Source organism: Haliotis asinina, chromosome 1 (genome assembly GCF_037392515.1).
Source record: "Haliotis asinina isolate JCU_RB_2024 chromosome 1, JCU_Hal_asi_v2, whole genome shotgun sequence".
NCBI classification, from domain to species: domain Eukaryota; kingdom Metazoa; phylum Mollusca; class Gastropoda; order Lepetellida; family Haliotidae; genus Haliotis; species Haliotis asinina.
Genome location: NC_090280.1, coordinates 8,503,184 through 8,516,635, shown reverse-complemented (window position 1 = coordinate 8,516,635; position 13,452 = coordinate 8,503,184). Strand labels below are relative to the sequence as shown.

General features: G+C 39.1%; 1 protein-coding gene across 1 annotated transcript in view; it reads left to right on the top strand.

Moving 5' to 3' along the window:
- The window catches only part of LOC137287647 (uncharacterized), a 108,953-nt gene that overhangs the window by 14,189 nt on the left and 81,312 nt on the right, over window positions 1-13,452 (top strand). Inside the window, exons 3-4 of the mRNA XM_067820067.1 lie at window positions 7,919-8,215; window positions 9,969-10,277. Of these exons, the coding sequence (XP_067676168.1) occupies window positions 7,919-8,215; window positions 9,969-10,277 (606 nt within the window). The remainder of the gene's footprint in view (window positions 1-7,918; window positions 8,216-9,968; window positions 10,278-13,452) is intronic.

The following is a 13,452-nucleotide window of genomic DNA, read 5'->3' as shown; positions in this document are numbered from 1 at the left end:
GAGTGCTGCCTTGGCGGCACGATCGGCCATTGTGTTCCCAGAAATTCCTACATGGCTGGGTAACCAACAAAAGACAATGTCGTATTGGCTAGTAGCAAGATCATTATACTATTCAATTATTTCTATTAAAAGTGGATGTTTGCAAGAAATGATTTTAATCGCCTGAAGACAAGAAAGGGAGTCGGAATAGGTTATATATTGTTTATGTTTGGGGTGTCTTTCAATATATTTAAGAGCGGTTAATAGAGCGTTTGCTTCTGCTGTGAAAATAGAGCTGTCAGCCGGTAATCTGGAAGAGATTGTCTTAGACCCAATGACTGTGGCACAAGCCACTGCCCCACCATCCTTGGATCCATCTGTGAATGAGGCTTTATAGGTATTGTATTTACTTTTTAATTGATGGTATTCTTGTTTATATTGTGATTCATTAGTCTCTGATTTTTTAGATGTTGTCAGTGTAAGATCAACTTGTGGCCTAACCAATTGCCAAGGAAAAGAAGAAAGTAAACGAGAAGAAGCTATATTTTCTAGCTCAATGTCAGCAGCAGAAAGGAAAGGTTTCACTCTGATACCAAGAGGCGGAACAAGTGAAGACTTCCTGCTGTACAAATCCTCATACAAGGGATTAAATACACAGTTATATGCAGGGTTTGATTCGTTAGAATATGATTTTGTTACATACTGTAAAGTCAATTTGGCACGGCGTTGGGTAAGAGATGGCTCATCAGCCTCGACATAGAGGCTGTCGACAGGTGATGTTCGAAAGGAGCCAAGGCAAAGTCTGAGACCTTGGTGGTGAACAGAATCCAAAAGTGTTAGGTTGCTCCTACAGGCTCCACCATATACAATTGAACCGTAATCAAGTTTCGAACGGATCAATGATCGATAAAGTTGTAGGACGGTAGCTTGATCCCCTCCCCACTTACAATTTGAAACGACTTTCAACAGGTCAAGTGCCTTCAGGCATTTAGTTTTGATGGATTTGATATGGGGTAGAATCGTTAAATGTGAGTCAAAAATTAATCCCAAGAATTTGGCCTCCTTGACAACTTTTATGGGAGATCCACTTAGAAACAGTTCAGGATCTTTATGCGGTTTATATTTTCTACAAAAATGTATACAATTAGTCTTGGATTTAGAAAACCTAAAACCGTTTTCGAGACACCATTTATCAATTTTATTTAAACACAATTGTAGTTGCCGTTCAATAGTACGCATGTGTTTTCCACGACAAGAAATATTAAAATCATCCACAAAAAGAGATCCATCAAGTGAATCGTTTAAAACCTTTGACAAACTAATGATCTTAACACTAAACAATGTGACGGACAAAATACTGCCTTGTGGGACACCCTGATCCTGATTGTAATGATCAGACAGGGTAGACCCCACTCGAACTTGAAATTGTCTATCTTCTAAGAATTGTGAAAATTGATATGAAAAGGGGTAAACGACCCCTTTAACCAAAATCATGGAGATCTTTGAAAATGCCATACTTCCATGTAGTATCATATGCCTTTTCAAGATCGAAAATATTGATACAGTATGTTGTTTATTTAGCATGGAATGTTTGATGAAAGATTCTAAACGTACCAAATGATCGATCGTACTACGATTTTTCCGGAAACCACATTGAATGTCAGTGATGAGGTTGTTGGTTTCCAGGTACCACACTAGACGATTATTAACCATACGTTCCATTGTCTTGCAAACACAGCTAGTTAAAGAAATTGGTCTGTAATTAGATGGATCGGTATGATCCCGGCCAGGTTTAGGAATAAGAATGATTATGGGAAATTGCCAGATGTCCAGATACTGTCAAAGATATTCAATAATGTTTCTAAACACGATTCAGGTAGATGCTTAAGGAGCTGATAATGAATATTATCGGGTCCTGAAGCAGTGTCATGAGCTTGCCCAAGAGCAGCATTGAGCTCATGAATAGAAAATAGTTCATTATAATCTTCCCCATTATCTGAATTAAAATTAATATTCTTTTTTTCTTGATGGTTTTTAAATTTCTGAAAAGTAGGTGAATAATTGGATGAGGAGGAATGTTTAGCTAACGTTTCACCTAGTTTATTAGCAATATCAGCTTTTTCCGTTAAAAGAGTGTCACCCTCCTTAAGATGGTGCACGCTCCTTTTGGAACCTTTACCTTTCATCTTCTTCACCATATTCCATACCTTAGAAATAGGCGTTCGTGAGTTAATTTTAGAAACATAATCTCGCCATGACTGTCGTTTACTTTGTTTAAATGTACGACGACCCTTTGAAATTTTAAACTCATTTAAGTTGTGGACGGTGGGATGCCGACGGAAATATTTTTCTGCCTTTTTCCTAGCTCTTCTAGCTTGTTTGCAATCAATAGTAAACCATGGCTTCCGAACGTGTGGAACCATAGAGGACTTGGGAATACATTCATCAGCAATCATGTTTAATTCATCAGAAAACATCTGTATAGGATCAGACACATTGAGAACGAATTCTGGTTTTAATCTGCTTGTACATAAGGTCTCGAAAAAAGACCAATCTGCCTTGTTAAAGTTCCATCTAGACGACGGTGCAGCATCACTGGGGTTTATGGCTGAAAATATAGTGGGAAAATGGTCACTTCCACAAAGATCATCGTGGACTGACCATTCAAATTCATTGTATAAACAGGAATCAGCAACAGATAAATCAAGACTGGAGTATGAACCAGTCGCAGGATGCAGATATGTGTGAGAATCATCATTAAAAATACATAAATCAGCATTTGTGAAGAAATCCTCAAGAATCTTTCCTTTCCCGTTGGTGTTACTACTGCCCCAAAGTGGGTTATGACCATTGAAGTCTCCCATGATAATACAAGGTTTTGGGAGTTGGTCATAAAGCATCTGAAGATCAGATTGCTGTAGAGACGATGATGGCGGAACATATAAGGAACACAAGGTAACAACAATATGTAGAGTTACACGGACTGCAACTGCCTGAAGAGGGGTCTTGAGAGAAACATGACTGTTGATATGATATGGTTCACTAAAATTGAAGATCCTCCGGTAGCTTTATCTCCTGGAGGTGAGAAACAGTTGTAGGAATCATACTGTTTGATATCAACTATATCCGTTGATTTGAGATAGGTTTCTTGCAAACATAATGCTGTTGGTTTGAAATCTTGAATTAATAATTGTAAGTCGTTGAAATTGGTTCTAAGGCCTCTACAGTTCCACTGAAGAATATTGAAAGAACAGTTCATGGAGGTTGAACTGGAGATATTGGTACTGAGGAAGATCCTCTCCGTTGGATTAGTGGAGATGGACTGACTTCCATGTCTAAAGGTTCAAAGCTGTTATGAACCACTACAGGGAATGTTAAGGGGGAAGGCACCTCTATATGTTGGAGGGTCCTTCACTCTTTCTTCTTCAATTGTTTCCTTTCTTTGCTTGTCAGTTTTACAGTTTGTTGTGATACCTTTGCTGTATCAGTTTCAGATCCAAGCCCTGGTTTAGATGCAGTCTGATGTTCGCTATTAATGTCAGTCTGTGATACAGACGTGGTAGATTTGTTAACTTGTTTAGCAATTGGAGTCAGTGATCGTTTGTCTGTGACCCAGCAGATGTCAGTCTGACATGCTCTGTCCAAAGTGCATTTTGGAGAGGAAATGGCAGCAGAGTACGAGATTGTGGAGGGAGGAGTAGGAGTTTGCTGAGTCAATAGTTTATCTGCTTCAGAAAAAGAAATATTATTGGTATACTTGAGTCTGAGTATTTGTGATTGTTTCTGATAGACTGGACAGGATTTTGATGAAGAGAAGTGCTCACCGTGGCAGTTAGCACGCCTAATGGCATCTGTACAGGTAGTGCCTTCATGATCTTTACTGCAACGGGAGCAAGTTCGGGACTTAGTACACGACCTGGCCCCATGCCCAAACTTCTGACAATTATAACATCGGAGTGGATTTGGTACGTATACATCGACTCCGATGTTGAAACAACCAGTCTTAATTGATGATGGTACTGTGGGAAGTGCAAACGTGAGAAGATAAGTGGTCGTTGGAACAGTTCTGTCCTGATCTTTCCTGGTGAATCTTTTCACAGACGTGACTCCTTGAGATTTGAGCTCTGATGCTATCTCATCCTCGGACATATCAGAAAGACATCTGGCACGATCACGGATGACACCCCTACATGAATTTAGATATTTGTGAACAGTGACTGTGATTTCAGTAGTCCCAAAATGATCAGCTTTGAGGAGATTAATTGACTGTTGACGCCGTGAACATTCGACAAGCAGAGACCCATTTCTGAGACGCGTTACATTCTTGACATCTCCACAAATCCCTTCAACAGCCTTGGACACAACAAAAGGGTTAACCTTGAGAGGTGCTCCATCAACTCCATTAACCACCAGAAACCGTGGCCGTGAGTCGATATTACTTTGAGAGGCACTTTCATCTTCAGAAGAAATGTTATCTGTATCTAAATGTCTTCTTTTATTTTTCGATCTAGAACCAGTGGTGGGTAAGGTTGCCATGATAAGGAAAATCGTTCAACATCCCCGCTCCTCACCCACCATGGAGTGTCAACAAGGACAGTGCTGAAATGGAAGCCGACTACAAACACTAGGGTTACGGGGATGCTATACTCCAGCAAAAGAGACACAGGTAGCTGCCATAGTCAAACAAGAGTAAAAGAAAGGCTGGTTCTGCCCTAGACATTTACCCGAAGACAAAGAGAACCTGGAGGTCAATAATGCCAGATTGGCCCATAAGCCACCGCCTTCTGGCATAGGACTTTAGGCAGAATTAGTTCTAACATGATAGTGTATATTAGAACAGATCAAGAAATAACGTAATAGTCAATGGTAACAAAGTTAAATGCGTCCACGCTCAGGGCACGGCGTGCCCAGACGATTCATAGAATCGGGCCGATTCTACCACCCGTCTAGGTGAAGTAAGGGCCGAAGTGGTGTGTTGGGCATTAGGAACACGGTCACAGGCCCCTGGTACCCTCAACCACCTGGATCCCGTCCTCCACCGACACAGGGGCGCAACCCACGGCCAACAGGCTGGTGGACCAAATATTCCCCCGGGTCCACTAGGGGGGTGTTGGCGAGCTCTTAGCGTTATCCAGCACCCACCACGAGGAGGTGGCTCGCCACGGGTGCCTTTAAATGCTAAAGCACGACGTACTTTTAACAAAACAAACGCTAATCTTGGCAAAATTATGCATCCAAAATAAATTCTCGGACACCCATGTCCAAGGTATGGAACATGGTCCAGAAAATCAAAGGTAAAGGTACTAAATCTACTGTCCATCATCTTAAACATGGAGATCAATTGCTTACTGATAAATCAGATATTGCTAATAAACTAGGTGAAACCCTTGCTAAACACTCTTCCTCTTCTAATTATGTACCACAATTCCAGCAATGTCAAAAACAAGAAGAAAAGAAAACCATTAATTTCAATTCTGATAATGGGGAAGATTATATTGAAACGTTTTCTATTCATGAACTCCATACTGCTCTTGATCAAGCTCATGACACTGCTACAGGAGCTGATAACATACATTATCAACTCCTGAAACATTTACCAGAATCCTGTCTGGAAACTCTCCTAAATATTTTTGATGATATTTGGACATCAGGTAACTTTCCTTCATCATTGCCTGACGCTATAGTAGTACCAGTACCTAAACCTGGACGTGATCATACTGATCCATCCAATTATCGGCCGATTTCGTTAACTAGCTGTGTTTGCAAGACCATGGAACGCATGATAAATAATCGACTTGTTTAGTACTCGGAAACAAATAACCTTATAACTGATATACAGTGTGGTTTCCGTAAAAATAGAAGTACTGTCGATCACTTAGTGCGTTTAGAATCATTTGTTGAAAATGCACTAATTAATAAACAACATGCTGTGTCTATTTTTTTTGATCTCGAAAAAGCATATGACACAACCTGGAAATATGGTATTTTAAGAGACTTACATGACTTCGGCTTGCGAGGTCGTTTGCCTCAATTTATTGCCAACTTTTTAAATAACAGACAGTTTCAAGTTCGAGTGGGTTCTACCCTGTCTGATCATTACAATCAGGATCAGGGTGTTCCACAAGGCAGTATTTTGTCTGTCACACTTTTTAGTATAAAGATAAATCGTTTGTCAAATGTTTAAACGATTCAATTGAGGGATCGTTATTTGTGGACGATTTTAATATTTCTTGTCGTGGTAAAAATATGCATACTATTGAACGGCAAATGCAGTTTTGTTTAAACAAAATAAATAAATTGTGTCTTGAAAACGGCTTTAAATTTTCTAAATCCAAAACTAATTGTATACATTTTTGCAGAAAATATAAACCACATAAGGACCCTGAACTATCTCTAGATGGCACTCCAATCAAAGTTGTAAAGGAGGCCAATTTCTTGGGCCTAATCTTTGACTCCCATTTAACATTCCTGCCTCATTTCTGCCTGAAGGCTCTTGACTTGTTGAAAGTTGTTTCCAACTCAAAGTGGGGAGGGGATCAAGCAACCCTCTTACACCTATATCGATCACTCGTACGTTCGAAACTCGATTATGGCTCCATCGTATATGGTGGAGCCTGCAAAAGCAACCTTAAACTCCTTGATTCTGTCCACCATCAAGGCTTAAGACTTTGTCTTGGGTCTTTCAGAACTTCACCTATTGATAGTCTCTTCGTTGAGGCCGATGAACCATCTCTTAATCAACGTCGTATAAAAGTGTATTTACAATACATTACTAAATTATATTCTAATGAATCTAACCCAGCCTATAACTGTGTGTTCAATCCCCTTTATGAGGATTTGTATAACAAAAAGTCTTCTCTTGTTCCACCTCTTGGGCTCAGAATTAAACCATTTATTTCTTCTGCCGGTATTGAGTTGGAAAGTATATCGCCTTCCCGTCTTCTTTCTTCTCCTCCTTGGCAATTGGTTAGGCCACAAGTTGACCTAACATTAACATAATTTAAAAAATGGTAACACACTGGCTGAAGTTGCTGCTAAAGTAGCACTCAACAAATCTGTGACACCACTTCTTGTTCCTTATAGTGATTACAAAGCCACCATTAGATCTTATATCCGTGATCTGATGCAGAAGAAGTGGGTACCAAGTGGGTATAAATAAATTACGTGAGATAAAACCTTACATTGGTTATACCCACTTGGGTTGTCAGTCCAGATTTGAAGATGTTATTTTACGACGATGTCGTATTGGCCACACTAGATATACTCATGTGTACCTTTTGAAAGGGGAGGATCCTCCGTTTTGTATCCCTTGTGATGAGAGAGTCACGGTCAAGCATTTTCGTACAATCGCCAGCAGCTGAAGGGATGGTTTAAATCCAACTAGGGACCATGCAGGTAGCAAAGGTACTGTAAGTCCCCATGGTTCCTAGTGTGGTGATCTACCTTCCCATGCTAGTTTTAATTGAAATTGTGATATTCTAGTTATTTTACTGTCCTTCGTTGACGGGTTTTTACAATGTATATATGCTCTTTTTCATTGTTGAATGTTCTTGTCACGATATGGCTGAGATATTGCCGATGTGACGTTAAATATTAGCTCAGTCGTTAAACTCTGTGTCGTACCCGACACTATCCGACATATCTTGATTGATGACGCTACTTGTGTAAATCACTGACCTGTCTTTCCCAAACTAGAATCTAAAAGCTAGCTTTCTTTTAACATAAATACTGTTGTCTGTTGCATCGACGCAACTGAACAAGCGAAGGTTGGAGCATGGGTTTGCTAAGCATATGTTTAAACACTTCTGAATGCACATCTCCTATACATCGTCGGTGAGAAATGTCAATGAAAGATTTTATTTGTTTTCTCAACTTTCATTAATTCAAACTATGTTCTTCTTCCTTCTCTCCTCACATCGCTCTCTCACTGACTTTACAGAGACACCAACGTGTAGCATCACCAGTAAGCAGGACACAAACTCACTTGTCCAGTACCAGGATCTGTCCCTCACGGTGGACGTACGAGACTACTACTGCTCCACCGCCCACAGCATCTCCCTCCAGACCGGAAATGTGACTACCCTGCTGATGGAAGCTGACTCTGTACCAAGTGTCACGGATAACACCTCATTAGTAACACTAAATGTGACCGACTCATTTCTGGGCAAAGTAGCACTGGTGTTTAGATGTGACAGCAGTCAGTGGAGTATAGAGTGTGCTGGTGTGACTAAATTCGGTTAGTTTTCACGCATCCACATGAAGCAGATACAAAGAGTATATAATCTGTTGTTGATGTAGCTTCCAAATATGATATATAAAATAGAATATCGTTTTAAAATAATATGGCACTCATCAAAATTATAGACTTATTAGCCTCTTACTTCAGTCAACTGTTCTAAAGTAGATTGAAAAATATTTCTATTATGTTTAAAGGTATTGTTTAAACATGAACAGATGTATTGTAAAACAAATTCCGGATGTTGAAAAGATAACTGTGATGAGTTCAGTAAATGATGAAAATGAGTTAAAATTGGAAATTTTTCAATGCAACTTGACATCAAAGCGCAGCTTTTACATGCACGATATCTGCACATGCGTTTTAGACATTTGATGCATCGTCCTCATGCAGTTCATATTAATAAAGTTTGCAGTTGATTTCCCCAAATTAGTGGAGAAATTATATACACTCTGAAGATCCTTAGCACACACATAATTTAATCAAATTCGACCGGTTTCACACTGTTGATGTGATCATCATAAGAGTAACTTTAGAGACCACACTTTGTGTGTAACGATATTGCTAAACTATGACGTCACTGAGATATAAAGTCTCACTCCTGAACGCCGGGAATCTCCCGTCTGTCCAATGTAGCCCGATGAATAGGAAGGAGCCATATTTGTGCAGTACCTTTTACTTGTTTGTAATGGGAACCATCAAAATGAAGAGCGTTATTGCTCAGGATGAGCTTTCTGCTTTCGGTAATGAATTTTTTATGTATTCTATCTGGAATCACAGTCGCATATTTTCCTAGCCAATAGCTCATAGCTTATATTCCCAGATCATGTGGACTATAGAAGTAGAGATTAACAATAAAGCTTACAAAGTTTGTACCTTCTTGTACTGATTTGGGGAGACTTATTGAAAGAATCAGTAACTGAAAGGTTTCAGTAGTATACTCTCTCAAAAAGGAAACGCACGGGTAGATGGTAATTTTTCAACGCACTTTAATCCAAGTCAAACTATAAAAATATTATGACAACAAATTATATTGATTACATGTATAAATAAGTAATCAGTCACCAAAACACATCACTTGGTAAAGACAATAATCATAAATACGTAGGCTGACAGGTTTGGATGGAGAAGTGCATCGATGTGGGCGAACATTTCTTATAACCCACGAACTGACTAAGTCCATATAGAGGGGAATCTCACCGCTATTCATTACAGAAATGAAATTCGAGTTTTCGACCCCCAGATAAAAAATCTTCAGCCGGATAACGCCACACCCCATACAGTACGCATCACAATGAACTTCTTCACCAGTCAGAATATAACAGTGCTTCTATGATTCTCTGTATCCACAGATTTTAAACCCAATCAAACATCTGTGGGATTATCTCTATCGACGGCTTTAACGACGTCAGACGCTTCACAATGACGTGATTTTTGGAGAATGAGCTTTAGGTGTACTGTTACTTTTGTTCCTAGCGAGCGTCACATCTTCAGTACCTGTCATATTCAAAATGGTATTTATAAAAAATACTATATAAGAAGTAGTTTCCGAAATAATAACACAACTCGGATCTTCACCTACATGTTTCAATCGTGTATCTTAGAGAGAGCTCTAAGTGAGACTAATATTTTGATTGATGGGTTGTAAATTTCCATAATATTTGATTTAATGTTTACATCATTATAGCAACATATACTTTACGCCAATATTATACTACCCTGGCTTCTTAGTTTAGCCCTTTTCATTTAACAGCCCCCAAGAAAACAGAATGCAACATCACCAGTGACAAAGACACAGATATTCTAACCCTGCACGAGGAAGTGTCACTGACCGTGGACATTACTGCGTATTACGATATTCAAGGCTCCTACTGTTCAGCAGATTCAAACTTCACACTGCAGACAGGTGATGTCTCGCAATTACTACATGCTGGTGACCAGGGTCTTTCACCAATAACATTCAATGTCACTGAAACACACTTGGGTGGGGTAAGGCTGGTATTCAACTGTCAAGTGCAACACTGGGATCTCAGCTGCGGCGGTGTGACCCGACTCAACAACAGTGAGTAATGTGTGTTTCTTGAGAGAGTGAGTGAGTGAGTGAGTTAATATTTAACGTCACATCGGCAATATTGCAGCCATATTGTGACGTGAACATGTTACATATTGAAATGAAGACGTGCATATAGTAAAAACCTGTCAACGAAGGACAGTAAAATGACTAGATTATCACATTGAGAATATAAACCTAGCGTCGAAATCTAAAAAATAATAGAACAATAAAAACCAATTTGGACATCACAATGTAAAATTGGGCTATAGATTGCCAACAACTGAAGGTAGATCACCACACTAGGGACCATGGGGACTTACAGTACCTCAGCTTCCTGCATGGACCGTAGCTGGATTTACACCATCCCTTCAGCCATTAGCAATTTGGACAATGCTAGCCATACATTAAAATAACAAATATACTACGATTAAAAACTATTGGTAAATTTAAACTGACAATGAAAGTATCGGGACTTACGTACCTTCTCCGGGGGACAATAATTTTACACTACTTCAACCCCCTTCGAGGGTACAGCCACAAACAATCAAAGTTACTAACATAAACTACCAAGCATTAAAATACAACTATATACAGAACATATTAATCAAAATTCAACAAGAAAATCTATTTCTTTTAAAAAAACAATGATTAAAGGACAATTAACTGTGCTAAAAAGATCATGAAGTGTTTTCACATTGAAATATTTATCCCTTGTGATGGAGAATTCAACACAGTCAAGCAGGATATGCTTGACTGTAACTCTCTCATCACAAGGGATAGAAAACGGAGGATCCTCACCTTTCAACAGGTACACATGGGTATATCTTGTATGGCCAATACGACATCGTCGCATGATGGCCTCTTCAAATCTCGACTGACAACCCAAGTGGGTATATCCAATATACGGTTTTATGGCGTGTAATTTATTTCTTCCCACTTGGGTGTCCCACTTCTTCTGCATCAGATCACGGATGTAAGTTCTAATGCAAGCTTTGAAATCAGAGTAAGGGATAAGAAGAGGTGTAATAGATTTGTTGAGTGCTGCCTTGGCAGCAAGATCGGCCATTGTATTTCCAGAAATGCCCACGTGGCTGGGCAACCAACAAAAGACTATGTTGCATTGGCCAGTAGCAAGATCATTATACAATTCAATAATCTCAATTAAAAGTGGATGTTTACAAGACACATTTTTTATAGCCTGAAGGCAAGAAAGAGAATCAGAATAGATTATATACTGTTTATGTTTAGGATGTCGTTGAATATACTTAAGAGCCGTTAATATCGCGTTTGCTTCTGCAGTAAAAATAGAGCTTTTATCTGGTATTCTAGAAGATATTGTCCTGGAGCCAATGACAGTGGCACAAGCCACTGTGCCACCGTCCTTGGATCCATCTGTAAATATGAATTCGTAATTGGTATATTTTTTTTTAAGTTGATAATATTCTTGTTTATATTGTAAGCCATTGGTTTCTGATTTTTTAAATGAGGTCAATGTTAGGTCGACTTGTGGTCTCACCAACTGCCATGGAGGAGAAGAAAGAAGTCGGGAAGGAGCTATATTGTCCAGCTCAATACCAGCAGCAGCAATAAATGGCTTAATTCTGAGCCCAAGAGGCGGGACAAGAGAAGACTTTTTGTTATACAAATCCTCATAAAGAGGGTTAAAGACACAGTCAAATGCAGGATTTGACTCAGTAGAAAATAATTTGGTAATATATTGTAAAGAGAGCTTTATACGGCGGTGGTTAAGAGAAGGTTCATCGGCCTCAACGTACAGACTGTCAACAGGAGAAGTTCGAAAAGACCCAAGACAAAGTCTTAGGCCCTGGTGGTGGACGGAATCAAGTAATTTTAGGTTGCTCTGACAGGCTCCACCATAGACGATCGAGCCATAATCAAGTTTCGATCGTACCAACGATCTATATAAGTGAAGGAGGGTCGTTTGATCCCCTCCCCATTTTGAATTAGAAACAACCTTTAACAAGTCTAGTGCCTTCAGACATTTAGCTTTAAGGGATTTAATGTGTGGTAAGAACGTTAAATGAGAATCGAAAATTAAACCCAAAAACTTGGCCTCCGTTACAACTTTGATGGGAGTGCCATTTAAAAATAGTTCAGGGTCCTTGTGTGGGTTTTATTTTCTACAAAAGTGTATGCAATTAGGTTTGGATTTAGAAAATTTAAAGCCGTTTTCAAGACACCATTTATTTATTCTGTTGAGACATAACTGCAGTTGTCTCTCAATAGTGTGCATATTTTTCCCACGACAAGAAATATTAAAATCATCCACAAATAATGATCCATCAATGGAATCATTTAAAACACTGGATAAACTGTTGATCTTAATACTAAATAACGTAACAGACAAAATACTACCTTGAGGGACACCCTGATCCTGATTGTAATGATCAGACAGGGTTGAACCCACTCGGACTTGAAATTGCCGGTCTTTTAAAAACTGTGATATAAAAAGAGGCAAACGGCCTCTCAAACCCAAATCCTGTAAATCCTTTAAAATACCATGCTTCCAGGTCGTATCATAAGCTTTCTCGAGATCAAAGAAAATTGATACAGCATGTTGTTTATTGACGATAGCATTTTTGACAAAGGATTCTAAACGTACCAAATGATCAATGGTGCTTCGATTTTTCCTGAAACCACATTGAATATTTGTAATAAGATTGTTGGTTTCAAGATACCAAATTAAACGATTGTTTACCATTCGTTCCATGGTTTTACAGACACAGCTCGTTAAAGAAATGGGTCTGTAATTCGACGGATCAGAGTGATCCCGACCAGGTTTTGGTATAGGGATGACAATGGCATTACGCCACGAAGATGGGAAATTCCCCAAAGTCCATATAGTATCAAAAATGTGTAGAAGTGTTTCCAAACATGATTCCGGTAAATGCTTCAAGAGCTGATAGTGAATATTATCATCTCCTGTTGCTGTATCATGAGCTTGCTCAAGGGCAGTATGTAGCTCATGCAGTGAAAATAGTTCGTTGTAATCCTCAACATTGTCTGAGTTAAAATTAATTCTTTTCTTTTCTTGTTGTTTCTGGTATGTCTGAAACTCAGGGACATAGTTGGTTGAAGAGGAATGCTTAGATAGTGTTTCACCAAGTTTGTTGGCAATGTCAGCCGTTCCTGTCAATAAAGAGTCACCATCCTTGAGATGATG